The sequence below is a fragment of the Acomys minous genome (genome assembly GCF_964271855.1).
Source record: "Acomys minous genome assembly, chromosome: 3".
NCBI classification, from domain to species: domain Eukaryota; kingdom Metazoa; phylum Chordata; class Mammalia; order Rodentia; family Muridae; genus Acomys; species Acomys minous.
The window spans coordinates 28,570,620-28,598,146 of record NC_140485.1 but is presented as its reverse complement, the minus strand read 5'-3'; the positions used below and the strand labels follow the sequence as shown (position 1 = coordinate 28,598,146).

General features: G+C 48.8%; 1 protein-coding gene and 1 long non-coding RNA gene across 5 annotated transcripts in view; one reads left to right on the top strand and one right to left on the bottom strand.

The window, feature by feature from the left end:
- Positions 1 to 24,143, bottom strand: PLA2G4D (phospholipase A2 group IVD). 4 transcript variants are annotated; one of them, XM_084776355.1, is made up of 20 exons: positions 23,986 to 24,143; positions 18,582 to 18,654; positions 18,265 to 18,401; positions 16,249 to 16,380; positions 15,593 to 15,633; positions 15,171 to 15,213; positions 13,879 to 13,942; positions 13,473 to 13,609; positions 10,685 to 10,795; positions 10,518 to 10,555; positions 10,242 to 10,377; positions 9,856 to 9,992; positions 7,951 to 8,173; positions 4,157 to 4,274; positions 3,676 to 3,813; positions 3,363 to 3,476; positions 3,066 to 3,254; positions 2,458 to 2,624; positions 1,715 to 1,901; positions 1 to 313 (listed from the first exon to the last, which is right to left on the bottom strand). In XM_084776355.1, the coding sequence occupies exons 1-20, from the start codon at positions 24,136 to 24,138 to the stop codon at positions 87 to 89; spliced, it is 2,565 nt and encodes an 854-aa protein (XP_084632481.1). In that variant the 5' UTR covers positions 24,139 to 24,143; the 3' UTR covers positions 1 to 86. The 4 variants fall into 4 exon arrangements, 3 of the variants coding, with proteins under 3 accessions (XP_084632481.1, XP_084632482.1, XP_084632483.1); XM_084776356.1 differs by having other exon boundaries at positions 3,375 to 3,476; XM_084776357.1 differs by lacking the exon at positions 10,685 to 10,795.
- LOC311594564 overlaps positions 22,836 to 27,527 on the top strand; it is a 15,632-nt gene continuing 10,940 nt past the window's right edge. Inside the window, exon 1 of the long non-coding RNA XR_014778130.1 lies at positions 22,836 to 23,682. This is a non-coding gene — a long non-coding RNA (uncharacterized lncRNA). The remainder of the gene's footprint in view (positions 23,683 to 27,527) is intronic.

Sequence of the window (27,527 nt, the reverse complement as noted above, 5' to 3'; positions counted from 1 at the left end):
AGAGGAGTCCTTGGAAGTTAGAGGGTCAGAGTGTGACCCTCAGAGCCTTAGAGGCACCCTAACCCCCACCCCCACCCCCAGAAGCCTCAGGTCCTCACTCCCAAGGGCATGGCCTCTGGAGCTCTGCGATTCAGAACAATCTTCAAGGCTTGCAGGACAGTGGCTTGGTTGTTCCGCACATTGTAGTCAGAGAGCTGGAGCAGACGGTCGAAGTCTTCCTCTTTGTAGGTCATGTTGTACAAGAAGTAGGGGGACAAGGGCCCCGTGAGGTCCACCTGGCCAGCCTTGAGCTCAGCAGGGCTGCGCCGGACCCCTGCCAAAGATGAAAGGAGGGTCAGGAGCAGGGCGCCGAGGCTTGCCCGCATGTGCAGGACTACGTCTCTCAGCCAGGCCCAGAGGAGGCTAAGACCCGTGGGAGGGGTCCTTGCGCCCCCTTTACCCAGAAACACCAACGTGGATGGTAAGAAGCAATTTTGAGGTAAGAGGAGTTTGTCATCCCGATACTCCTATGGCACGGCACTCCTCCTTCCGCAGTTCAGACAGCCCATGGGACTGTTCCGTGGCTTCTCAGGAAGCTATGGCTGAGCCTGAGGAATGATGGGGTTCATGAATGGATTCTTAAAACTCTTGGTAGGAACAAAGAAAGAATTTTCTTTAGAATTCAGAGGCCTGGGCAAAGTGGGTTCATTAAAGGGCAAACTGGGAAGGCTCAGGAGACAACTGGGGCCTGGCATCTGGCTACTCAGAAGGCCAAGCAGGAGGGTAAAACCGAGGCCTGGTCTACAGACGGAGGCCACAGACAGCCTGGACAACTTTAAAACACAAGCTGAGGCTGTGGCTACCGAGCACTTGCTAGTCTGTGGAAGCCCCTTAGATTTAACACCCAACACAAGAAAAGAAAAAGAGATGGGGACCGGAAAGATGATGGCGCGGTTAAAAGAACCGGCTGCTCTTCTAGAAGACCCGGGTTCGATTGCCAGCACCACACGGCAGCTTACGGCCACGTTTCACTTCAGTTCCGAGGGGGATGGGTCTAACGCCCTTTTCTGGCCTCCTTGGTCATGAGGACATGCAAATGGCGCACAGACATACATGTGGGCAAAACACCCATATTTTTAAAAAGAAGGAAAGAAGGAAGAAAGGAAAAGAGAAAAGAAAAGAAGAAAAAGTAGAACCAGAAACCAAATGTGACAGTGCATTCGAGTAATCCCAGAACTCAGGAAGCTGAGGCAGGAGGATTGCCACGAAGTTGAGGCCACATAGTGAGTACCAGGTCACCTGAGGCTACCCAGAAAGACTGTATATCAAAGCAAACCACCAAAACAAAAACCAAAACAAAAAGCAGTAAGTCTGGAAGATTCAGAATTATGGTATCAACTAGAGAGCTGAGCATGATGCGTCAAAGGCAGACATTAGATCTTCCCACCTAGAGAAGATAATATTCTGACAAATTGGTTAAAAATGAAGACAGGAGGGAAGGAGGAGGGCTTAGGTCTGGTGGGCACTAGGAGAGAGGCCCAGGGCCCTGAGAAGAGGGTCCCAGGCCACACAGGGCAGGAAAGCCAGGGATCCTGACAAAGACCAAGCAAGGCCAGGAGGAGGACACAAAGGTGTGGGAGGCGTGGCCAAAGAGCCCGATGCTTCAGCCCGCCTGAAGCTTTCCCTGGAGGGCTGTTCCAGCCGCCAGGGAACAGGAAGGGAATAGAGTCCTCACCGGGAGCTGAGTGGTCCCTGAAGGAACCATTGACCAGCGGGAAGTGCAGCAGAACAGGTGCCTCAGCGCAGGTAGGATCTGAGAATAAGTAACATTCCCGGGGCTGGAGGTGGTCCTCAGGGCTGAGCTCTACGTGTGGGAAGGGCAGGCCCCGAGCTCTGCAGTATTTCTCCCATTGCTGCAGTCCCTAGAGGAGGAGAGGGCAGCTGAGAGGAAGCTGTGTCATCTCAGAGCCATATTAAGACTGGTCCAACTCCCGCTTGCTCCCTCAGCATCAAGATAACAGCCTGGCCCTGTCCTGGTTTGTGGCCCAAGCTAAGCTGCGCAGACCTCTGAAGGAATCCAAGGATCTCAGCAGTTAAAGGTGGGAGTGAAAGCCCAGCAGCTTTACTCCACCCCTAGACTGTTAGAGCACCATCATCGGGGGACCTCAGGTGCAAACTGGCATTACCAACATCAAGAGTTCCTAGTGAAAGCTGGGAGTCGGCTGTGGCAGTGCTTGAGATCTCTTGCCAGCTCTGTCCAGCTGTTTTACCCCAAAGAGATCCCGTTTCCCTGTCTTGGGATCTCAGGGTTCAGCCACCGCCACTGCTGTTCCCAAGGGAGGACCCGGAAAAACCCTGCGGACTACAGCTTCCTCTCTTAGTTGTGGGAAGTAAAGGGCAGCGGCGCAGCGGCCCTGCTGCTCATCTGTGGAGATGAGTCTGTCCAGGCAGAGGGGTTCCCGCAGACTGACTAGGTACCTCAAAGGGTAAGGATTGGTTGTAGCTGAAGGAGAGTAGGAGATCCACTTGGCGACCTGGGAGGAACAGGGAGGGACAGCTGCTGTCCATGAAGCAGCCAGAATCAATTAGGTGGAGATGAGGGTCCTGTGTGGTCAGCTGATTCGGGTTGTTATCTAGGTTGCTGTCTGATGGGAAAGGCAGTGCAAGTTGGAAGCAGCCACCTTTCCATACGTACCCCCTCACCCCAACACACACACACACACACACACACACACACACACACACACACACACACACACACACTCCTTGGATCCTGTTCCCCTCCATGTCGACTTCTTATTTCTGGTGTCACTCTCTGAATTCAGGTCACCTTAGCCCTTCTCCTAGGCCCCACAATGGGATGTCCAGATCTCTCTCTCTCACACACACACACACACACACACACACGCACACACACGCACGCACACATGTATATGTATACACACACGTATATGTATACACACACGTATATGTACACACACGTATATGTACACACACACACACATATATATATATAATGTTCTCCCCACAAATCTCCGCCATCTAGTAGCCACAGCTCAACCCCAACCAGAAGCCGTGGTCCTCACCTGCCCAGGTGGAGAAGTCTTTCTGGTTATGGTAGTCCCGGTGCAGCTGGAGGCCATGGAGGAAGTTGGCATTGCACTGGTGGAATAGCCTGGCATTCAGAAAGCCCTTAAATGCCTGGGCCAGGGCTGTTCCAGACTGCAGCCATGGGGCCTCCACACAGGAGGAGGTTCCTGCCGAGGCTGAGGGTTCTGCACCAAGAATAACAAACGCTGCTTATATGAGGGGCCCAACCACGCCTACCCGTGTTCTCTTCCACCAGCCTCCGGAGGGGAATGGCCTCAGCCCAGGCTCCCCACCTCCTCTTCTACCTGACTTCTGGACATCCACCGTGAGATCCTTCTGGTCTTTCCCAGACATGATGTTATACCAGATGTCCTTCATGTTCACAGAGAAAATGTTGCTGAAGATACCTGAAGGCCAAATTCCCAAGAGGGGCCAGCTCTTAGGTCCCTGTACCCTGTCTTTTCCACATGGACACCAAATGATTCCCCACTCTTGGGCGCCCATAGAAAATGGGCACGGGGAGAAAGCAGTTCCTGCAATGGCTCTTCCACACTCCACCCAGACCTGAGCTACAAGAGCCCTGTCCTGGAAGAGGCTTCCACTTACCTTCCAGAAAGCAGATCTGGGACTCAGGAAGTCTCTTCATCAGGCGCCCCATGAAGAACTCAGAGCCAAAGAGCTCAGAAGGGACAAAGGCTCCATATTTCAGGAACCCAGCTTCATAGGGAGAGAACTCCACCCATTCTAATGAGATGGGAAAGAAAATCAGAGACGTGAGGGAAGAAAGTGGGGACTCATGGTCAGTTGAGGGCCCTGGAAGGCCTCTGGCTCCCTCCTGTCTGCTACCAACCCTGCAGATACGAGGAAAGCAGACTCCAAATTGACCATTCTCACTCCGCCCCGCCCACATGTACGGACGCCCCGCCCACATGTACGGACGCCCCGCTCACATGTACGGACGCCCCGTGCCCAAGGCAGCAGTGCTCCCTGGCTGGCTCCTGAGCTCATCCACAATAGCATCCTCTCAGGGCTCTCAGGGTATGGAGGAGTTGCAGTTTGTTAGAGGATGGGATGAATAGGACTTTACCCTTGAAGTGGAAGATGTCCAGGTTGTTCTCTTTGACATTGATGCTCAAGTAGAGGGGCAGAGGGTTCTGACCCAACTCCAGTGCAGCCCGCTGCTCCGACAGCTTCTGATCTGTTACCTAGGGTTGGAAGTATAAGAACACGAGTGACTAGGAGTGTCTTGGAGGCAGTGATTCCAACAGGGCCAGGGCAGGGTAGTGACACAGGGGATAGTGAGGAGGCTGAGCTCCACTGGGTTCTGGGGATTATGAATGGGGGTGTGTAGCCAGCTCTGGTCAGCTCCATATGCAATCCACCATATCTCCAGGGAGGGCCAAGCTCAAAGACTGCAATGTCAATAACTCTTCATCTCCTGCCCATGCTGTTCTTCACAGATACACAGACACAGACACACACAGACACACACACACAGACACACACAGACACACACACAAAGATACACAGACACACACACAGACACACACAGACACACACACACAGACACACACAGACACACACACAAAGACACACAGACACACACACACACACACACAAAGACACACAGACACACACAGACACACAGACACAGACACACACAGATACACAGACACACACAGACACACACACACACACACAAAGACACACAGACACACACAGACACACAGACACAGACACACACAGATACACAGACACACACAGACACACAGACACAGACACACAGACACACACAGATACACAGACACACACAGACACACAGACACAGACACACAGACACACACAGATACACAGACACACACAGACACATAGACACAGACACACACAGATACACAGACACACAGACACAGACAGACAGACAGACAGACAGACAGACAGACACACACACACACACTCCTGCACCTTTCTAGGAAGCACACAGTAGCCTTTTAGCTCACATTCTATGCTATGCCAAGGGATGTGCTGCCCTTTTTGCGTTCACTTTGAAGCAGCTCAAGTCTCAGCTTCTTCCACATGCTTTCCTGACATCCTCACTCCATCCAGCAAAATTGTAAAGAAAAAACAAAAGTTGAAACTGAGGACTGAGGATGTAACTCAATTGCTAAAACAACTCATTTAGCATGTGTGAGACCCTGAGTTTGAGCCTTCACACTGCATAAAACAGGCCTGGTGGCACATGTCTAATCCAAGCAATTGAGGTTCAGCAGGAGTAGGATTAAGAGTTCAAGGCCAGCCTGAGATACATGAGACTCTGTCTCAAAAATTTACTATAAATTATATCCATAAATTCATGCTGAAATCATTACTAGAGGATCAAATGGCAATAAATAATAGTTTTCTTTATAGCTGGGATGAAACTTGTTTTAATACTGTTTAATACTATTTAATACTGGCACAAGCTTCTCCCTCTATATTAATTAGCTGTTGCTACCAGACAGAAAAGTCAGTTAGTAAAAGCACAGCACATTTTAAACTGAATATGAACTTAAACAGTACATCCGAAGAACACACAGGACACAGTAATACAATAAAAGAACACTTCAAGTAATCACAGTGGTCTGATAAACCCAACACCATTTCAGCTAGAATCCCAACATTCATAGTGAACCATGACAAATTGATTCCGTTGTGAAGAACAGAAGTCCAAGAGCAGCCAGAACAATTTGAAAGAAGAATCAAAGTAGATGCTTATGGTCAGCAAAATTACTACTGTGAAACCAGGCCTTCTAAGCACAGCAGGGCCAGTGCACGTAAGAGCTCACAGAGACGGGCAGCATGTGCAGGCCCTCCCTGCGTAGGTCTGCCTCAGGTGGGTCCTGGTGTGCAGAGGAGAAGTGGACAAGCTCTCTCCAAAGGTAGCCTCTTGTAAGTGAAAATGTGGTTTTGTCCAGTGGAGTCTTCCTGGAGAGGCAGGCCCCATGCCTGACAGTAGATGGCTAACTCGAAAGCCAACTCAACTGCGTCCTTGGAGGCTCTTTGTCTTGTAATGTTTTGTCAGGGCATGTATTATATATATTTATATATTCAGGTCATTTGTGTATATATTGTGGCTTCTGGTTTTATGTTTTGATGGGATCCCTGTGTCTATGAGCATGCAGGTCTCTGTGCCTGTATGGGTTTCTTATGGTTTTTTTCTTTGACTCTTTTTCTTCTATTTGTTCAAATTCAAACTTGTCTGATTTTTTTTTTTTGGTCTGATTTTTTAAAAAAAACTTATCTGATTTTGTTTTATCTTATTTTATCATTCTTCAGCTGCCTGGATGCTTTCTAATGAGAGAGAAAAAGGGTATGGAGCTGGATGGAAGGTAAGGAAGGGAGGATCTAGGAATTCAGAGAGGGAAAACCATAATCAGAATCTATTGTATGAAAAACACCTATTTTCTATAAAAGAAACATAGAAAAAAAAGGGCTATATTGCTGAAAGTGATCTCCAGGTCCAATGCGACCCCCCCTTTACATTTCAATGACATTCTTCACAAAATTCAGGGTGAGCCCCAAAATTCACATGAAAGCGAGTGTGCGTGTGTGTGCACAAATCCCCAAAGAGCCATACCAAACCTGATGAAAAAGAGAGCCACAACAGAGATTCTGTAACACCTCATCTCAAATTCTGCTATAGAGCCACAGTAACAAAACACAAGCAGCAGGGCATTGGCACAGAAACAGAGACATGGAGACTGGCGGGATAGGAGATCCAGACATACACGCACACAGCTGCAGTCTCCTGATTTTTTGGAAAACAAAAAAACACACTTTGGAGAAAAGATGGCTTCATCGATAATGGAGAAACTGTATTCAGGCATAGAAGAACGAAACCAGCTCCTTGTGTCTCAGTCGGAATTCAAAATGGTTCAGAAACCTTAACTTTGAAACCCACACAGGAAACAGTAGCAAAAGTCAACAAATGTGAGTGCAATAAAGTAGCTTCTGGGGAGCAAAGGAAACAATCAGCAGAGGCAAGCTATAGAACAGGGGGTGAGGGGGGGGGGAACGGCTGCCAGCGACTCACCAGGCAGGAGTTAAGATCTGGAATATATGAAGAGCTCAAAAATACTCCAAACCCCAGAATCGAATCAAACCCTCAAAAGAAGCACAAATGCCCAACAAATACATGCTACAGCAGTCTTAGGCATAAAGGAAACGCAGGTCAAAACTACAGGGAGATGCCGTCTTACCCAAGCCTCAAACATCGGTAAACACTGGCAAGGCCTTGAGGGAAAAGGAAACACACTACAGCTGAGAATGTATATTAGAGTGGTCACTACAGAGATGAGTATGGAGTTCCTGAGGGAGAAAAAAGCAAGCAAGCAAGCAAGCAAGCAAACAAAAACTCCCTAAAGTTAGAACTACTACACCTGGACCACTTCTGGGCATCTGCCCAAAGATACATCACGGCTACACCTGCGGCACCAACACTCATTGCTACAGTGTTTAGAACAGCCAAGTTATGGAATCAGCCTAGGCGTCCATCATCAGACGAGCAGGTACAGGAAATACAACATATATACAATGGAGTTTGCTTCAGCCATGGGAAATAAAAGGCATGCAACCACAGTTGAAGAACTGAGCCAGAAAAAAAACATCCTGGCATTGGACAGGCACTAACCCTCGAATTGTTTGTTTGTTTGTTTGTTTGTTTGAGTCAAAGTCCCTGTGACCCTGGCTTGCCTACATTCCCTGTGTAGTCCCTGCTAGCCTTGAACCCCTTTGCCCCGCCCTCCCAAGTGCTGAGACCCGACGCAGTCTCTCAGGGCCTCTTTCCACCCTCAATAGAAGCACGCGAGGACATAGCCGTGGCACGCTGCTGAGAAGACAGCACACCTGCCCGTGCAGCTTGGACTCCAACACCAGGCCCCACAGGTCTGTCATGGTGGTGGCGTAGCCACTCTCTGCCTGCAGCCTCAATCTCTGGTGGTAGCTCGCCAAGTGTTTGGGGAAGAATTCCTTCATTAGGGTTTCAGTCACGTGCTCCCTGGCATGGCTGATGGGTCCCGCGAGGTCCCTCTGTGACCATTTGGGGTCCTGGTACAGATGGGCCATTGTCCTGGAGGGAAAAAGGGGACAAGAGCTGAGGCCCAATCCCACCCCATGTCTAATCCCTAGAGGAGGGACTGTAGAGGCGCTGCCAAGATGGTCCATCTGGAGATGAGTGTATCTTGGGGCTCCCTTCTAGTTCTGGGTTGGGTATGGACATCTTATACCAGGATGGGCATGAAATAGGCCTTTTGTAGGGTTGTTGTGGTCTGGGTTTTGTTCCCTGGCTGAGGCTTAACCTACAGTCTTGCATGTACTCCCTAGGTGCTTTAGCGATGGGGCACATGCAGCCCGTGTGTAATTCAGTAGCTACACTGGAAAATCAGCAGGAAACCAGTAAAAAAAAAAAAAAGCCTTGATAAGTTATGTTATTGAACTCAGTAACAGCAACAGCCAACTGTGGGTCTAAAAAGGAAACTTCCCCATTCTCTTCCTGCCCTCTTCCTGCTCACTCTGCCCGATGGACCCCTTCTCCTCAGAGCTACCCCTGTGCTGCGGTCCGCCTGTCTACAGCATTAAGAACTCTTACAGTTTTTCACCCCAAAAGAACAGTTCCCCCTCAGTGGCCTCCTCGAACTCCAAACCGGCGAACTTACAGTCATGTGTGGCTGATGGCTATTATATTGGGCAGCACCAGTCTCTACTCCTACCTTTTGTTTTTGTTTTTTGTTTGTTTTTTGTTTGTTTGTTTTGAGACAGGGTCTCTCTGTGCAGCCTTGGCTGTCCTGGACTCACTTTGTAGACCAGGCTGGCCTCGAACTCACAGCGATCCACCCGCCTCTGCCTCCCGAGTGCTGGGATTAAAGGCGTACTCCTACCTTTTAAGAGCCTGCCCTGAAGTCATTTAAGACTGTGCTCGTCAATAGCTGTCACTTAAACTTTTACTCCTTCTTTACTCCCTAATGTCATGTGTCAACAAGACTAGAGTCAATGGGTCTGTAGTAGTGAAAGGGTTTGGTCCACGTTCGCGTCTGGGAGGCGGGCTGGAGAGTAGAGTAGGCACTGCTATCTTTGTATAAAGGACATTCTTTCTTTTCTTGATCTCTCTCTCTCTCTCTCCCTCTCTCTCTCTCTTCCTCTTTTATTGGTTAGAGAAGATCTCACTTGGAGCTCATGGCAATCCTCCAGCACTTTTAAAGCACTAGGATTACAGGTATGGCCACCGTGCCCAGCTCAGTATGAGAGAATTTCTTGACCTCAGTTTCCTCACCTGTACTATATAAACAAAAAGGGAAATTCCCGCAGAAAGGGGTGTAAGCCCGAAACATCCACTGTGAAACCAGCTGGAGCCTGGTGTGTGTCAGCCATAAATCGTTGCCTGCCATGGGCTGCCTCCCATCGACCTATGAGCGAGTCTCTTAGCACACACATTTTGGAGATAAACCAACTGAGACTCAGAGAAATTGATCTAGGTCACCAAGGCCTATGAACAGAGTTGCCAAATGCAAACCCAGCCCTTTCTGGGCCCTCCCTCTTCCAACTCCTTAGGACTTAGGAAAAGCCCTGTGACATCACTGTGCTCCTGGTAGGACTTCCAGTTAAATCTGTTTCTTCCTTTTGAGAAGGCTGCTTGGCCCCATCAGACCATTACGGCTCTCTCCACATGGGATCCCCATAAAAAGGGCCCTTGGCATCCGCTCTGTCCTCCTGGGCTCTATTCACCTCTGCTGTTCCAGTCCCTATAACTCTTACCACGTAGCTCCTGAGAGGCCACTGAAGTAGGTCACACAGTCCAGGAGGCCCAACTTCTGAAGTGCCCATAGGTGGCCATAGAGTGAGATCATAGACCGCAAACCTCCGCCCTCAGCGGCGATGGCCACAACAGGGACCTGGACCACATAGAGATGCTTACCAAGGATGCTTACCAAGGCCTTGCTCAAGTCTGCTCCCTGCCTTCAGGCAAGGGTCTTCGCAGCTAGGAACTGTGGGAGTTATCCTAGGTTTGGAGGGACAGCCCTCAGCCCAGAGCACCGCCCCCCACCTCCCCAACAGTCCAATCCCATTCTTTGGGGGGGACTTAAAAGGGCACAGGCCAAGCCAGAATTTCTTTACCCACATCCCTGACGCATCCCCCAAACCTCATCTTCCTTCAAGTCTTCATGCAGTTGCAGGGCCTGCTTCAGGGCAGCGGCCACCACCTGCTTCCTCCAGCCTAGGAAGGCTTGCTCCTCGGGGCAGATCCCATAGCCCAGCCGCACAGACAGCTCCTTAGGGCTGGGATGGTAGAGGATGAGGGTCCAAGGGGCTCACTCCTCAGGTGACCAAGGCCACAGTGAGCATCTGAAAAAATACTTCCTGCTCTACCCTGACCCCATGGTCCACCCTCTGTCCCCACAGAGGCCAGTGCCTCTTACCAGCTCTCTGTCTTAAGCTGCAGCTTCGCTTCTGGGGCCTAAAAGCAAAGCAAGAGGCAGTGTTCAGAATACCCCTAGACCGTGAGGGAGACCCGGGTATCCCCGGGATGTCGGAGCACCTCCAGTCCACTCCTCTTGGCTCTTCCCCTCCAGTTGAGGCCACTTACGTTTGTAACAGGAATGTCTATGGTCACCTCCTTCCCTGTGGCCAAGGAGTTCAGGGGCGCACTGAAGAGTGTAGCTGAGGTACCTGAGTGCCAGCCACTGTTTCCGGAGCTCTGAAGGGAAACATCCATCCATTCATTCATCCAGTTATTCATTCTGGGTGTCTACAACAAATTCTGAGTGTCTAAACTGCAAGCAGGACAGCCTTGCCATGACAATACAGAGCTAGTTATAACAATTACAAACGATGATGGCTGATAGTGCCTGCAAGGGCACTGTTCTGACTGAATTACCTCTGTCGTTTTGTGAAGAGATGAAGAAATAGGTCATGGCTGGGCGTGGTGGCTCACGCCTCTAATCCCAGCACTCAGGAGGCAGAGGCAGCTGGGTCTCTGGGTTTGAGGACGGCCTGGTCTACAGAGCCAGTTCCAAACTAGCCATGCTGCTGGTGATACCTTGTCTAAGAATATCTTTTTTAAAAAAAATAAATGGGCAATGAATTGATGTCAGGGGTCTGGAGAGGTGGCTCAGAGGTTATGAGCCCTGACTGCTCTTCTAGAGGTCCTGGGTTCAGTTCCCAGCAACCACATGGTGACTCACAACCATCTACACTGGGATCTTGTGCCCTCTTCTGGGGTGTAGGTGTACATGCAGGCAGAACACTGTGTACACAGTAATAAAATAAATAAATAAACAAACAAATAAATAAATAAATACATTTAAAAAAAAAACACCTGATGTATAGAGAAGATAGAACAAAAAGTAGATTAGTGAATCTACTCCTCAACTTAATGCCTTAATTGTCACTTACAAGGTTATTTTTAATTCGCTGGTATAGAATTTTGCATATAGATGCAAAATAAGTTTAGTTTTAGATACAGTGGTATAAGAATTCACTGTAAGATTATTCTTCACACACATTATATATATTTCTACTCTAATATGTGGTATTGTACCCATTATAATACAAGGTTTGCTTCCAATACTCTGAAAGTGCTATTGCAGGCTGTTTAGGATAAATAAGTTACACAAGTTAATTGTTAGTTGATCAAATCATGGTCACATCAATCACTAGTCTATTTTTATCACAAGAACATACATCTTAGGTGCAACAGATGTGATTTTATAGAAAGATAAGGTAAGATAGGTAAGGTCTTCAAACACCTCAGAGACCTACAGAACATGGCATTTAAAATGTTCTTATTATTTTAAAGATTCATTGACAACAAGACAGATTAACTCCTGGCAACACCCAGACTACCTCAAAGAGGATAATGAACATCAAAGAACCTCCTTATGGAGATGGCTTCAAATGTGGCAAACAAGCCACTGGACAAAATGTCCTCATATCTACCACAGACAGAATTCTGCCTAAAAAAAGGCAAGCTTGGATGCAGGCAGAGTCGACAGCCAAACTCTGCCAAGACAGAGTAAGCAAGTCCTCAATAGTTCCTGCCTCACAAATACGTCTGTCAGATATATTGGGCCAGAAGGCTGAAGATGATGCTCCGACGATATCGAGAGTTTTGGGTGACTGCTCAGGTAGCAAACTGCCTTGTCATCTTCTCATTTGGGAAGCTGCTAACCTGCACTCCCTGTATACTCAGGTAATCAAGTTTATTCCTTCCCAAGTCCCTGATGGAGTTGAAGACCAGATAGTTTAGTTTTACAATTAAGCTTAGTTGTCTAGGGGTTAAGGTGTTTTTAGTCTAGATAGATATTTTAAGTTGATAATGATAAGATATAATAGATAGTGATTTACATTAAGAATTTTAGACTCACCAAGATAGGAAAGATGTTTTCTTCAAGGTTACCAAATACAAATAGCCAAAGCACTATGAATGTAATATTTATATAATTCCTGATTGTTTTGTGGTTCTTCTTCCTGTAGGTAGTTTATTGTACCATTGTACCATTGAGATGTAATATGAATAAATTAATAAAATAAAATTAAAAAAATAAAATAAAATCACCTACTGGTATTGTGCAGATGTTAATCTATAACTTTATTTCCAGTAGTACACTTTTGAAAGATTGTATATTACTTTCAGTTAATGTTATTTTTAACCAATTGATATTGTTGATGCTTTAATAAAATTCTTTGTAAAGATAAAAAACAAAACAAAGCAAAACAAAAAACCTGGCTGGGCCTGGCGGTGCACGCCTTTAATCTCAGCACTTGGGAGGCAGAGGCAGGCAGACTGCTGTGAGTTCAAGGCCAGCCTGGTCTACAAAGTTAGTCCAGGACAGCCAAGGCTACACAGAGAAACCGTCTCGAATAACTAAAAAAACAAAAACAAAAACCTGACGTGAGTAAAGTGGTGTCAGCACATCATAATGTGATAAGGTAGGATACTGTAAACTAAGGGAGCTATGGGGATCTGTCTGAGGTGGAGGCCATCTCTGAAGAGGCGTTGCTTGAGCTAAGAGAAGCAGGGCACAGAGGAGGTCAAGGAGGTATTGAGGGAGCCAGAGGACCTGAAAAGCACTTGGCATGTGCAGAAAAAGATGGCTGGAGCATCAGGGGGACCTTGAACAAAAGTGAGTCAGCAGAGGTGGAGGAGGCCAGGCTGCACGACTGTCTGTGTGGACACAGACAGGTTTATATTTTAACCAGCACTACGTCCTCTGAGCACTAAAAGATCAACACCATGTAACCGGCCCCCGGCCCCCGCTGATGGTCGCTGTCCCCCAGGGAGTGAGGCCTAACCGGGAGTTGCCGACAAGGCCTTGGTAGGGGAAAAGGAATGGAGCTGAGGATGGTGCAAGAGTCGGAGAACCGAGACTCACCCTCAGGCACCCGTTCAGTTCTGTGTCGTGGCCCCTCACATAGTGGAAGTTCAAGGTAAAGGCTCCGTCCAAGGCAAACGTCTGTGTGTCCTCATATGACCCCTTCAGCGCAAGCTCCAGCTTTAGCTTGTCCTGACCTGGGATCAGATGAGAACGAGGAACAAAAAGAGCCTCAAACTCCATCTCAGACCTGGGATACTAGCAGCAGTGTCTACTTGCAGAGGAAATGGAGGCTGGACCACAGTAAGCAGGATTCTAAAGAGGGCCTTCTCCAGCCCGCTGCGGGTCACCGCCCCGTGCGACTCCCACCTATAGCACAGCTGCTCCCTTCCTGGGGTGGGGGTGGGGGGCTTCCCAGCAGCCTATACCCACCGCAGTCCAGGCAGAATCCGGAGGAAGTTCTCACCTGCTGCCGTGGTGGCCTTCCCAGCTCTGTCCAGACAGACGTTCAGGTGTGACAGTTCGCGGGCCTGGAGCAGACCACATCATCGTAGGCAAGGAATTCCCAAAGGTAAGCTGAGGTCCCCCGCCCCCCCTTACTCTGAGCCTCACTGAGCCTCAAGCACACCCACCACACACAGGACAAGAAGTGAGGCTCAGAATGGGACCCACCCCTGCCTGCTGCAAACCACTAAGCCCCACTGTGCTGTCCGAGTGGAGCATCCAGGGTAGCTCATCCCCCACCTATCCCTGCTCTCTCTCTTAGCTTTACTGAGCATCCGGAAGCTTAGGTGTCCTCTTACAGACTCCCAAGTGGTGTGTGGGCATCTCAGGCCCACAGGCTGAGAGTGTCCAAGAAGCACCTGGAGCCACTGTGACCAGAACATCTCTTGATTACCCTCAGTTCCACCTACTTGCCTTTAGCCCTCTCCCTGTGAGGCCCCGATGGCTGATGCTGCTTTGGCCAGGCCTCCCAGCTGAACTGTTGGACCTAACTACTCGTGCTGGTCCCACTGGTCCCCACAACTCAGAGAAGGAACAACGTACTGGAAGGGAATATTTTGTTTTTATCTTTGACCCAAGGCCTCAATATGTAGCCCTGGCAGGATTGAAACTCACTATGTAGACCAGGCTGGCCTCAAATGAACGGCCTCCTGCTTCTGCCTCTCAGGTGCTAGGATTACAGACACGTGACATGGTGCCAGGCTGCACTCTGAGTTTCTTTTAGGGGTGAACTAGCCATCATCCAGGCACTTAGCAAGCCCTGAGGTGTGTTCCAGGAGTCAGCTCCTGGTTTTATTCTTCTGATGTCTGTCGTGAGCCCCACATCCAATAGGCAGCTTTCCACGCAGCGGTCGCCACCTTGTGGCCGTTACTGCCCATTGCAGTTTCATGAGCTCTTAAAGGAGGAACTCAGTGACCTCAATATTAATAAATGGCAATGGCCCTGGTATGCGGGACTTCACTATGAAGTCAGAGAAGAATCCGAGTTAGTCCCTAAGGACTCTGTGCTCATTACACATAACCGAACTCCATCAGAAAGCACCTACATTTTCTCAACAGTCCCTCAGCCACCAGAACCTTCTCAGCACAGCCACCTCCCTTCTGTCCATGTGCCCCATAGCTTCAGGGGACCACCTGGTTGGGAGTCTGAGGTAGTTTTACCACAAAGCCTGCCTTTGTCCCTTTTCCTCTCCATCCCAGAATCCCAACCCCAATTCCCCCTTCTCTGAATCTGAGTCACAGGAAGGTCGTTACCACAAGGACATTGTTGGTGATGAGGTTTTCTGGAGGGTCCAACCTGGAAAAATCAAAATGTCCATTCTGGACTTAAACGGAAGCAAAAGGATTGAGTGTTCTGCACTGACCCATCCCCACTGCTCACATGCCTATCCACAGGGACACACACCCTACCCCCACCCCCACCCCCGCCGCTGGGGGATACAGGAACAGGGAGATGTCGCTGTGGATGGCAAGGGGAAAGGAGACCACGAGACCAAGGAAATGCCACCTTTCCTGCTCCCTGATCCCAAGAGGATCCCGAGACCTCCCTGGCAGGGGTGGGGAGCTGAAGGCAGGTGACTCAGCTGGACAGACCAACAAGGAATTTGGGTCAGGGCCAGTATTCCGACTAGAGCTTGTGTCCCCAGCCACGCCCTGGGCTGTTCATTTTTACTCACGTTTTTTCCATCAGAAATTCTACATCTAACTCTGCTGGTCCCTGTGATGAAAAAGGGTGCGCAAGTCACCCACATATACAATTGACACCATTCTCTTAAAAACCTTTATCCCGCCATCTCTAGCAGGCTCTGAGTAAAGTGTACTATTGTGACTATTTCCAACACAAAATTGAGGACATAGGGGAAGATAAGCTACCTGCCGAAGTACCCCAAGTTAGAGGGATTGCAGAAAACAAATCTTCTTCCCTTCTGGATCCCCAAACCCTGATGGGAATGAAGGCAAAGGCAAGGGGCTCAGCCAAAGGTGACCTGAGGATACCCAGGTCCTACTTTTTTCTCCCTGCTGAAGAGGCTTCTGGACCCCAGAACTCTAGCCTCCCTTCCCCCAAGCCTGCAAGCAGGAAGCTAGGCCAGATCTTGAAAAGGCCAGGTCTGGGCGCCCTTGAGCAGGGGTGATGAGCCCATACTGCCCCCTTGTGGTTCCACTGAGCGGTGTTTTGAGGGCTAGCTTGCTGGTGACTAAAGCTCTGGGTACGTTGTCTGCAACAGCAACTAGACCAGCACTTTCCTGTTAAAATGAAAACCAGCTCTTATCCAGCATCCTGGCAGCTTGTAGAAGCTGAGCAGTTTCCTCAGCCTGGATCTCTCTCACCCACCTGAGGACTCAGGGTGAAGGTTTTCTGGAGCTGTTGGCCGGGAAGGAGTTCTGAGACATCATAGGAAACTTTGAAGCAGATGTCATCGTTTGTAATTAAGTCTTCGTCATAGACACTTAGCTCTAGAATATTCTAGGGACCAGGAACATAACATAGTACTGATTTATTGCAACAATAGTTTCATGTACAAGTGTAAAAACAAGTATAAGGAAATCCAGTAAAGTCCCTACTTTCTCCTCATGTTTTTAAGTATTAAGTACTTTATTTAATAGGGATATAAGAACATAAGGTGTTTGGATCCACCACCACCACCACCTCTCCTTCCAATTCCTCCTTTACCTCCCACAACTCTTCCTAGCCCGTGCGTTTTCTCACGTTCTATTTCTTTCTCATTACCCACTGAGTCCATTTAGTGCTGCCTATATGTGTGTAAGCATGGGGCCATCTACTGGATGGTAGCCTCTCAGGGCCCAAATCCCTAAAGAAAACATACTCTTCTTCCCCCAGCAGCCACTAGCTGCCAATAGTTCCTCGGATGGGAGGGGGGTGGGACTTCATGAGCCCCTCTCCAAACCCATGCTGGCACAAGTCTTGTTTGTGACCAAGAGTAGAAACAGACTCTTGCAATCCTAGACCTTGGGAGGTTGCTTCAGGAGGACCGTGCATTTGAGCTTAGCCTGAACTGCACAATGATTGTCTCAAGTATGCATGTATGTATGTATGTATGCATGCATGTATGTATGCATGCATGTATGTATCTTGAAATAGTCTCTTCCTAGGCAGGACAAGGTGGCTCATGCTTGCAATCTAGCAGCCAGGAGACAAAGACAGGAGGATTACTATAAGTTCAAGGCCAAACTACATAGTGAGCTCTAAGCCATCGAAACCTATGTAAAAAGAGCCTATCTCAATAACAATAGCAACATGCCACCCCTTAAAAAAAACAAGTTAGATATGGTTGCACACCTCAAATCCAAGCACTCTGAAGGCAGAAGCAAGTGGATCTTTGCTAGTCTGAGGCCAGCCTGGTCTACATAGTGAGTTCTAGGCCAGCCAGAACTACATAGTAAGACCCTGTCTGAAAAAGAAAGGAAGAAAGAAAGAAGAAGGAAAAGGAAAAGGAAAAGGAAAAGAAGACAATATTTAAAACTTCTTTTCTGAGGCAGGCAAGATGGTTCAGTGTTTAAAGGCACCCCCTGGCAAGCCTGACGGACTAAGATCCATCCCCAGTGCCCACATGGTGGAAGGAGAAAACTGACTCCCTAGCGTTGCCCTCTGACCTCCACACGTGCACTGTGGTATGCACAGGTACACATAGACAGAATAAAACAAATGTAGCTCAAATTTGGAAAAAGTTTTCGACTGGTCTGCTTTGCTGGTTCCCTAACATACCCAAAGACAAAGTGGCAGATACTGTGTGACACATTTACTTTTCTTTTCTTTTCTTTCTTTCTTTTTTTTAAGGAAAGGAACCTGACTGCTTCTAAGTCAGGTGGAGGAGAAAGCTTTATTTTATTTTATTTTTCTAAGATTTATTTATTATGTATACAGTGCTCTGCCTGCATGTACACCTGCAGGCCAGAAGAGCGCATCAGATCACATTAGAGGTGGTTGTGAGCCACCATGTGGTTGCTGGGAATTGAACTCAGAACCCTTTGGAAAAGTAGTCAGTGCTCTTAACCTCTGAGCCATCTCTCCAGCCCATAGGCAGTTTCCTCTTTAGCCCTCCCTAAGTAGCCCATTTAAGAAGAAAAGCTTCTGATCCCCACGTTATAGATGGACTCATGGAAAAGCAACCGCTTGCCCAACATCGGGCCCACAGCCAGGGAGCGGCAAGGCCACGTTCATTCCTCCACATCCCTTTGTTCATAGCATATGGAGTCTGGAGCACAGACGCCCTTTCTCCCTGAGTTTCTGTGAGTCCTGGAGTAACCCTGCTTGATCCTGATACCGTCACATGGAGGAAGGGGACGTGGGCTGTCTACAGCTGAGTGGCTGGTGCTACCCAACACTTACCTTGACATGACTCTGGATGAGGAAGCTGAAGGTCTCATTCCACACAGGATTACTGGAGTTGGTGACCGTTTTGGTCTTGAAGTTTGTTCCGGGAGCTGTTGGCAGCTTCAGACTCACATATGGATCTACCTTACTCACTGACAGAGTCAAGAGAACCATCCATCAGAGGAGACAGAACTCCATATGTCCTTTACAGGGCTTTTGCCCAGGTTCCTATGATAACCCCAGTATCCACCGAGAGAAGCTAAGCTCCATCCTGAAAGACTATCTGGTCCTTTCCCTTGGGATCCAGTCTCCACCCACAGACAATCACTCACACAGATCATTCCTGGGCAAACTCCGAGCCTCAAGGACCTTCACGGTAAGCTGGCATAAGACAGAGGCATCCTCCTGCAAAGAGACCCCAAGTTCCTCAGTTCTCAGCAGTCTCTCAAGCCTGGAGATGCTGTGCTGCCCAGGTCTCTGAGCACACTCATCAGTCTAGTACATGGTGATGCTGCCAGGATGCCAGGCCTTTGGGAAACACCTCTAGAGACCAAAGCCTTTGCCTACCACTGTCCTTGGGGCTATGATTCTGGCCTTTGGCAGTCATGATATTGAGGTGGTGGTAGTGTTGCTGGGGTCTTCTCCTTTTCAGGGACAGAATCCCAAGTATAGCAGACAAAGCAAGGAGTAAACCGCCTCACTGGTCAGGGGCAGATGGTCCACTCCTCGTGTCTTTGTGCCTTTCCTGTGTCTCAGGGTGGGCTGAGCCAAGGGAACCCACAAATTCTAAAATGTGTATGGTGCACGACTGCCCTCTCACCCAAGTGGCATCTTGGGGAGTTCATCTTTGTCCCCTTGTGAAAGAATAATTCCAGATGAGCTTGTCGACTGTTTATAAGCCCTCATAGAAGGAAGGTCATGAGACCCTCACCTGAACACCCAGAGGCTCTCTTCTCCTCCTTGTATGAAACTCTGCCTTAATGGCATGTGGCCTCAGGGATGAGCTAGAGTATCTGTAGACAGAGAGGAGACTAGGGAAGGGCATTCCATCTATGGCGTGTTGTGTGGAGGAGCACCCACACCCCTGTAGATAAGACCCCAGTGCCTCCTCAGTTGCCAGGAGCTTGAGAAGAGGGGTTGGTGTTGATTATGTCTTCCCCTGGGAAGGCACCTTATCATCAGTGATTGTGGTTCAGTCATCTGTAATTCACTGGCCACGAGTTAGGCAACTCCAGGAAGATCAGGCCAGAACAGCTAATGATGAGTGAAAGGACATTGTGTATTCAGATACTCACAAGGCATGTGCTGTCTCACAAATGCCTCTGTGCCACTGCTTGCAGTGCCCACTGTCCACCTTGCAGCTTCTGGCTGCCTTGGGTAAGGGCAGAGTCAGTGTGGGTTTCATTTGGTGGCAAAGCCTGTGTGGCAGAAGGCCCAATCTGGGATTTTCTTATCTTCACTGGATTCTCCTCAGGGCTACTGGGTCACAAGTCTCCAGTGTTATTATGTCTGTGCCTCCATGAGAGTGACACCCATTGGGTGCCTATGTCCCTATATGGCCCCCTCCTAACTGGGAGTGCTACCACGCATTGCCACACACCCAGTGCCCTTCCTGCACACCCACTGTGGGCTCTTCTTGCTGGAACCACACACAGGAGATGCTGTTCTCTTGGCATGTTCTTTGTCAAGAGCGTGCAAGGCCAGTGACTTTCTTTGGGATCGGCCCTGAATCCTGACAGACCCATGTGAGTAACCTTAGATCACGAGGCTTGTCAGTGTAGGTTACCTAGAAAAAGCTGGCCAACCAAACCCAAATAGAAGAAAACTGGAGGGCGCTTTGGGTCCCAGGAGTGCTAGGGATTTCAGTTGTGGTGAAGTCAGCTCCTCTGCCAGTGGCCCTACTCTACAATGGCTCTTAGCTGGGCACTGCTGCCCTCTGAGTGCCTTCTTGATTCGAGAGAGAGAGAGAGAGAGAGAGAGAGAGAGAGAGAGAGAGAGAGAGAGAGGGAGAGAAGAGAGGGGATTAATTTTAGCAACATTTCAACTCTGTAGTCTTTAAGCTAGAGGTAATGATTGTTACCAGGAACTTAGTACGTTTTTAGGCACCTGCCTTCATCTCCTCCCTGACTCAGGTTCTCCATTTCCTGACACACAGAAGATGATGCCTGGCTCTCAGAGTGGTGCGTGAGGTTGATGCCCAACTCTAAGACAGAGGACCAGCACAGGCAGCATCTCACCACTGGGAGGAGCATCTCCTCCTCAGAAAGCACCCAGAATTTGGCAGATTAGTTCTGTCTAAGACCATTGCTAACTCAGAGTGTTCCCAGAACTGTAACTATAACCACGGCTGCTCATTACCAGGGATCCAAGGCAGGCTCTAGAGCCAGGGTCCCCCATCTGCTACTCACTGTATGACCCAGTCACTAAACTTCTCCGTCTTCTTATCTGGAGTGAGGTAACAGTGGTACTGCTCTCATAGAGTGTTCTCGGGGGTGGAGGTGGAGTGGGGCTAAAGTAAGGAAGAATTCTTCAGAAAAACATAAGTATTTCTCCCCTTAGAGCTTCAAAAAACAACCAGAATATCTGAGGTTGTAGTTCGTTAGACATTTGCCTAGCTTGCCCAAGGCTATTGGTGCCTGGGAATTGAGGGTAGTTTCTAGATAACTGTTCCCATTACTATTGACGAAGTGCCTCTGTGGGCCTAACTGCTACCTAAGCTGATCACAGTCTCATTGGTGGCACCTCTCCCCCTACCTCGACAGCAGTACTCAAATGTCTTCCATTTTATGATGCGGGAACCAAGACTCAGAAAGGCTAATATGCCTAGGGTCAAGACTTAGAAAGTTACAGAGTTGAGCTGGAGAGATGGCTCAGTGGTTAAGAGCACTGACTGCTCTTCCAGAGGTCCTGAGTTCAATTCCCAGCAACCACACGGTGGCTTACAACCATCTATAATGTGATCTGATGCCCTCTTCTGGCCTGCAGGTGGACATGCAGTCAGAACACTGTAAATAAAGCATTAAAAAAAAAAAGTTACAGAGTTAAGAGTCAGATGTCAAGGCCAGATCTCACAACGCTGTGCCAATCCACCTGCCTTGTCTCTTCATAAAAACACCACACGTCCCTTACTGCCCTTGAGATACTGACATACTAGAATCTCTTCATTTGCTTCTGACTAATAATGATTATTGAGCTACCGCATTAGTGGCGAGAAGCTTTCCCAGGGCATGAGGCATCATTTTCACGGTCCAAAGATATTCCCATATGAAATGGCACCTCCATCATTGACTGACCCCAGTAAGTCAACTTACAGATGCTTCTGGAAGGGCCCTCCAGTCGCATTATCTGTAGATCCTGAGACTGTCTCCCAGAGAGGGTCTCAGCCTCCCTCTCTCTCTCTCTCTCTCTCTCTCTCTCTCTCTCTCTCTCTCTCTCTCTCTCTCTCTCTCCACACACACACAGGGATAGTGTAGCCTCCCCCACCCTCCTGACTATGGAGAGGCCTAGGACCCACATTTTGCCAGGAAGGGTTGAGAGAGGCTCAGTGCTGATCCCTACCCATGGCAAGTGTGGCCCAAGGGGGATGAGAGGCCTCCAGAGTTGGGAACGGAGGATCACGGTCATGACCCCTCATATTCAGCAGACTGAGAGAATGAGTCCCTCTACCCTTTCCCCTGTGGCTAGCGGGCAGGGGTGAGGAAAACTAGAGAAGGCAAAGCAGATGCTATGGCCAGAGGTCCCTGCCCCAGTTCCTCCACTGAGTTAGGCTGAGCTGTTGGGTCCACATGGAAGCTCCTCACAGAAGCAGTCTGTGCCAAGCATTCTCCTGCCGCCAGGCAAAGCTCCAGTCCCCAGCCAGCAGCAAAGAAGCCCAGGAAGTAGCTGCCAGAGCTCACCTGTTCAATGTAGGAGGGTGGACATATCCATCAACCATATCAGTCAAAAGCTCCCAACCCTGCAGACACCAGACCAGCGCAAGGAGCCCCCCAAATACGGGGCAGGCTCCCACTTGTTTACTCCTGGATCTGGACCCAGAGTCGGCAAGAGGAGGAAGGAGGAGGATTTGTGGCCTAAGATATTTCATAAACCATTATGGGATGTGGGGCTGCTGAGAGAAGGGCGCAATAGAGGTAGGACTGGCTGGCCCCCTCCACTACCCTGTCACACCAGGATGTTTCCACTCAGAGTGGGACAACAAATCTTGCCCTCCCAGTAGAAGCATCCCTCTCTCCTCCCCCTCTTCCCCCAGGCACCCAGCCTGTATCTTCCAGGATCAGTATCCCATAGCTGTTTACTCCAGTGTAGCTTAGGCTGGGTCTCAGGACCCCAGTGAGAAACCCATCAGTGTCTGCAAATGAGAAAAAGGGACTTTGGCGAGCCACCTTGGAAACTTAATGTCCCTGGTGGCCACTCACCGGGGCAGGCAGAGGAGCTGTCCTGCTGGCCTCTGTCTCTAGCACAGGATGAGAACGCTGGGCTGAGAGGAGGAGCGAACTCTTTGTGGGATCCTTGGCCTGAGCGCATCCTGGGAGCTCTTGGAGCCAGAAAACGGTCCCCACGAGGGTTTATGGCATTGAGACCCACAGGGCTCCAGCTGGTTCCACTGCCTATCGTAGTGGGTGGTAGGCTGTCACGACCCCTCCAGTGGAGTCTGTGGGACAAGCTTTACCTCGGAACCAAGGCGACGACCCTACTCGTAGGGAGAGCTTCCTGGAACGGGGCTGGTGTTCTTCCAGGAGTAACTAACTAATTGCAGCCGCTCTCCTTTTCTCTCTTCTCACTCTTTGTTTTGGGAACATCCTGACTGTTTTTCTGAATGTTTTCTCTTTCTGTCTTTGTTTTTATTTTTCTTATCAAAGAACTTTTCAGACCTAACTGTGTTTCTAGGTGACCCTTTATTGAAACTGCAGCCAAGGGCCATTCAGTCATTTACCACTAAGTTCCGTTCCACTTGTTAAAGAAAACATGGCTAAGAATTAGTCACCAGTGAATAGCTCATATTATGACTTACAAATAAGATGCTTGAGAAAACTCCAGATAGTGGGGGAAGAGCTAAGAAAACAAACGGTCTTGACTCACAGATGTTTGGCACAATGAGAGAACACTGACCTTTGATAAAGAGGGCGCATGCACTGATACCAATCTAATGACTTATGAGTGATTGTTCAAGATTGATGACAACATAAATACACTGCATCCTGTATTTTGATTTGTATGGAAAAATAATGTAACCGCGCACGAATGCCCCCATTTTAAGATGTGTATATAGACCTGTCTTGCTTGTCTCCAAAATACACTCAGAATCAAACAGCACCTCTGGGTTTGTTTCTGTTTGTCACTCGCCTTATCTTCTGCACACCAAGGTGTCGAGAACTCCCGACCCAAGGACCTATACCCGACTGAGACCGTCTGCGGCAGTGGGCTATGGACCTGGTGAGTCTACTCAGGGAGGAGCAGCCTCTGCTCTCTAGTGTAGGGCAGAGGGAGCAGGCCTGGGGGAACAGCCCTGAGGGCGTCCTGGTGGTGAGCAGACGCTCTGCTGACTAGTCTCATGATCTGCAGGTCCCCACTTCTATGGGTGCCTCTGATCCCCTACCCACTCCATACTCCCAAGCACCAACCCCCCTTCCCCTCAGCCACACAGAGACTAATGCCACCCGCCCTTTCAGCTACAGCAGGCTTGTTGGCCCCAGCCTCTCCCTGATTCTTGGCCACCGGCCTGGCAGACATTGTTACCTGGTGAGGATGGCCACGTAGGGTCTCAGGTGACAGGCTCTCCATGCCAATCTCTCTGTCTCCACTCCACATCCAACTCCTGCCGAATGTCTGCTCTCCCGCTGGATGCAGTAACTGTCCCAGTGGGATGAGGCCAGCTGTGACTCCATCCATCCCTGGAGAACAGTGGTTCTATAAACAGGTGACTCCACCCCCAGGTGACTGTCACATAGTACTTCTCATCTTCCTCAAAAATCTGCTTAGCTAGCAACTCTAGAAACATCTGCAAAACCACCAGGCCTCACAGGTGGAACATCCTTACTAGAGCTGAGGTTCTAAGAGAGAGAGGCACCAAGAACAGCCAGGAAGGATAGACAGACAGTGGGCAGAAGTTGGTTCCACTGAGGCAAAGGGAGGTCAAGCCATCCCTGGGACAGAAGCATGCGGCTCCTGAGCTCAGACAAGAGATGGCCCCCCCTTAGTGCTCCATGAAGCAAGGAGTTTGGGTTCTAAAGTGAAAGGCAGTGGAGGGTCATCCGGATGCCACGCTCTCAACCCCTTACCTCCACTCCTGCTCACAGTCTGCTTCAGCAGATCCTAGGAGTCGGGGGAGGGGCTTTTCTTTCCTTCCTTCCTTGGTGTGGATGTACATATGGTGTACAATGCACGCGTGTACCTGTGCACGCACATGTGCAGGCCTAAGGTTGATGTCGGGCATTTTGATTATTCCCACGTTATTCACTGAACACAGTATTTTTTTTCTTTTAAGATTTGTTTTTGGCTTTAGTTCTGTGCGTATGTGTGTCTGTGTACATGTTTGCTATGGATATGTAGGAGACCTCAGAGGCCAGGGTAGTGTGTCAGATCCCCTGGAGCTAGAGTTACAGGGTAGTTGTGTGTTGTCTGATGTTGGGCACTGGGAACCAAGCTCTGGTCCTCTGAACCAAGCATACACTGCCTCAGCATCTTCTCTACCATGGACACAGATTTTATGTGAGTGCTGGCAACCAAAACATTGGTCCTATGCTTGTCCTACAGACATCCACTGTGCTACCTCTCCAGAGGGCTTCTAGCAGAAGCAAATGGCAGAATTCATAGTCAGAAAACTCTCAGGTCATAAACACTCTAGACCAAAGCTTCAGAAATGCTTAGTGTGCACGCAACATGAAGTGGTCTTCTAAAATAACCTGAGTGTCAGCTCATTATACATTAAAGAATAAAGGGTGAGTGAGATGGTACAGGCTCTTGCCACCAAGCCTGATGACTTGAGTTTGATCATCAGAACCCACATGGTGAAAGGAATGAACTAACAAATGAAACTGAACTAATGTTAACATATTAAAAAACAAAAACAACAACTATCAGCTAGAGGGATGGCTCAGTGGTTAAGAACACTGGCTGCTCTTCCGCAGGTCCTGAGTTCAGTTCCCAGAAAGCACATGGTGGCTCACAACCATCTATAACTATAGATCCATGGAATCCAATGCTTTCTTGTGGTGTTCAAATGTACAGACAGAAAAAACACCCATATACCTAATCTTTGAGGAGTGGTGGTGGTGCATGCCTTTAATCCCAGCACTTGGGAGCAGAAGCAGGCCACCCTGGTCTACAGAGTAAGTTACAGAACTGCTAGGAATACACATTGAGACTCTGTCATATAGATATATATGTGTGTGTGTGTGTGTGTGTGTGTGTGTGTGTGTGTATCTTCCTGTCGCAGCCTCCATTAGAGAGCAGCAGCTATAGCAGCCATGGCCCTGCACTACCCCCCTGGCCCTGGGCCTCAACAAGGACCACAAGTAGCAGAGAACGTCAGCAAGCAAACCGAGGTGTTGCACTAAGCACATCAAGTTCATGTGGGATATGATCACGGAGTTGTGCAGCTTTAGGCCCTATGAGTGGCACACGATGGAGCTGCTCAAGGTATCCAAGGATAAGCTCTCGATCAACTTCAAGAAGAGGGTGGGCATGCACATCTGAGCCAAGAGGAAGTGGGAGGAGCTTAGCAATGTGCTGGCAGCCAAGAGGAAGGCAGCAGCCAAGAAGGACTGATACCCCCTCCCCAATAAACATTTGTAGTGGTGGTGGTGGTGGCGGTGGTGGTGGTGGTAGTGGGGTGTGTGTGTGTTTTACTGAGTCAGCCAAAGTAGAAAATTGAGAATGGTTTATGAACAAGTGAAAAATGATCAAGTAAGAAATATTTCTAACTTTCGCAAAGTATAATATCAGATAGGAAAGCAAACTGGGTGTGGTGGCAGCACAAAGAGGCAGGGAGGCTTTAGATTCAAGGCTGGCTGGATGTTCATAGTAAAGTCCAGACCAACCAGGATTACATAGTGAGACCCATCTCAAAAATCAAAAGGGAAGCTAGGCATTGTAGTGGAAAGTTTTGGTGTCTCAGTTATGTTCTTGTAAACATGCTTTTGTTTTAGTCCCAGGTGTGGGATATGGGGCTGATTCAGATTGTCCACAGCAGCAGACTGTTTGCCTTGTGCGGGCTCTGAGAGGGGATGTGTGCCAGCTGCAGATAGTTTAGCTCTGAGGACTCTGGAGAGGGAATAAATGCAAGAGCCAGGAGAAATACTGGTACAGGAGGAGAAGGGGCAGTGTCTGAGAAAGAAGGTTGCTGCTGATGCAGTTTGACAAGAAGTTAGAAATGTGCTGAAACAAAGATTGGTCTTGCCCCAAGGAACCCAACAACTCTAACCAGCAGGAAGTAGCTAAAGAGAATAACACCCCTTTTCCTCCTAACCTTTCTATCCTACCTGGTGTTGAGGTGTTGGAGGGAATTGTGGTGGAGGAGGGAGAAAAAGGCATAAGAAATTCAAATAAAAAGAGTTTTAAAAAATGGTGGGCGCATGCCTTTAATCGCAGCACTTTGGAGGGTGAAGCAGGTGGATCTCTGTGAGTTTGGCCAGCCTGGTCTACAAAGTAAGTTCCAGGACAGCCAGTGCAAGACTGAGACCTCCAGAGAGATCTCTAGTCTATTCCTGGAGTCCCCAGTGAGAGGCGGAGTCTGATGTCGATGCAAAACACACAGGAATTTATTGAGCCCATGTGTTGAGGTCTGTCAAGCTCTTTCAAGCTGCAGACCCCCCCGAGGAGCAGAAGCATGGGCTTTTTATACTCTTTACAGAAGCAGAACTTAGCAGAGAAACTTGATTTGTTAATAGACTAGCACTGGGACTTTCTTAGTTGGGGAAGGGTAGTGGAAATTTTAAAACATAAACTGTAACACAAACTGGCTGTCCTTGAGTCAAGCTGGACCCTCTAGAAATTTACATGCTTTGGCCTTAATGGGGGTCCTTAAGGAGGCAGGGGCTGATTCCTTTACTAGGGCTACACAGAGAAACCCTGTCTCAAAAAACAAAAGCCAACAACAACAAAAAAGAAAAGGAGAGAGAGAGAGAGAGAGAGAGAGAGAGAGAGAGAGAGAGAGGAGAAACTTTCTAATGGTAAGAAGGCTAAAACTGCTGCAGACTCCCAGCAGGCCCAAGACCTTCTGACCAGTGACAGGAAGTGCTTAGGATTTAGCACTTATCCATGACAGTTTCCAAAGAATT

Bases quoted from the DNA above. Each gene is read 5' to 3' on its own strand.
- PLA2G4D (XM_084776355.1), bottom strand. From the start codon at position 24,138: ATGGATGGAGTCACAGCTGGCCTCATCCCACTGGGACAGTTACTGCAT. The intron at 16,381-18,264 runs GTAAGTGTTGGG...CCTGGTCCCTAG, and splicing joins TCATCCAGAGTCATGTCAAG to AATATTCTAGAGCTAAGTGT. The intron at 9,993-10,241 runs GTTTGGGGGATG...TATGTGGTCCAG, and splicing joins AAGACTTGAAGGAAGATGAG to GTCCCTGTTGTGGCCATCGC.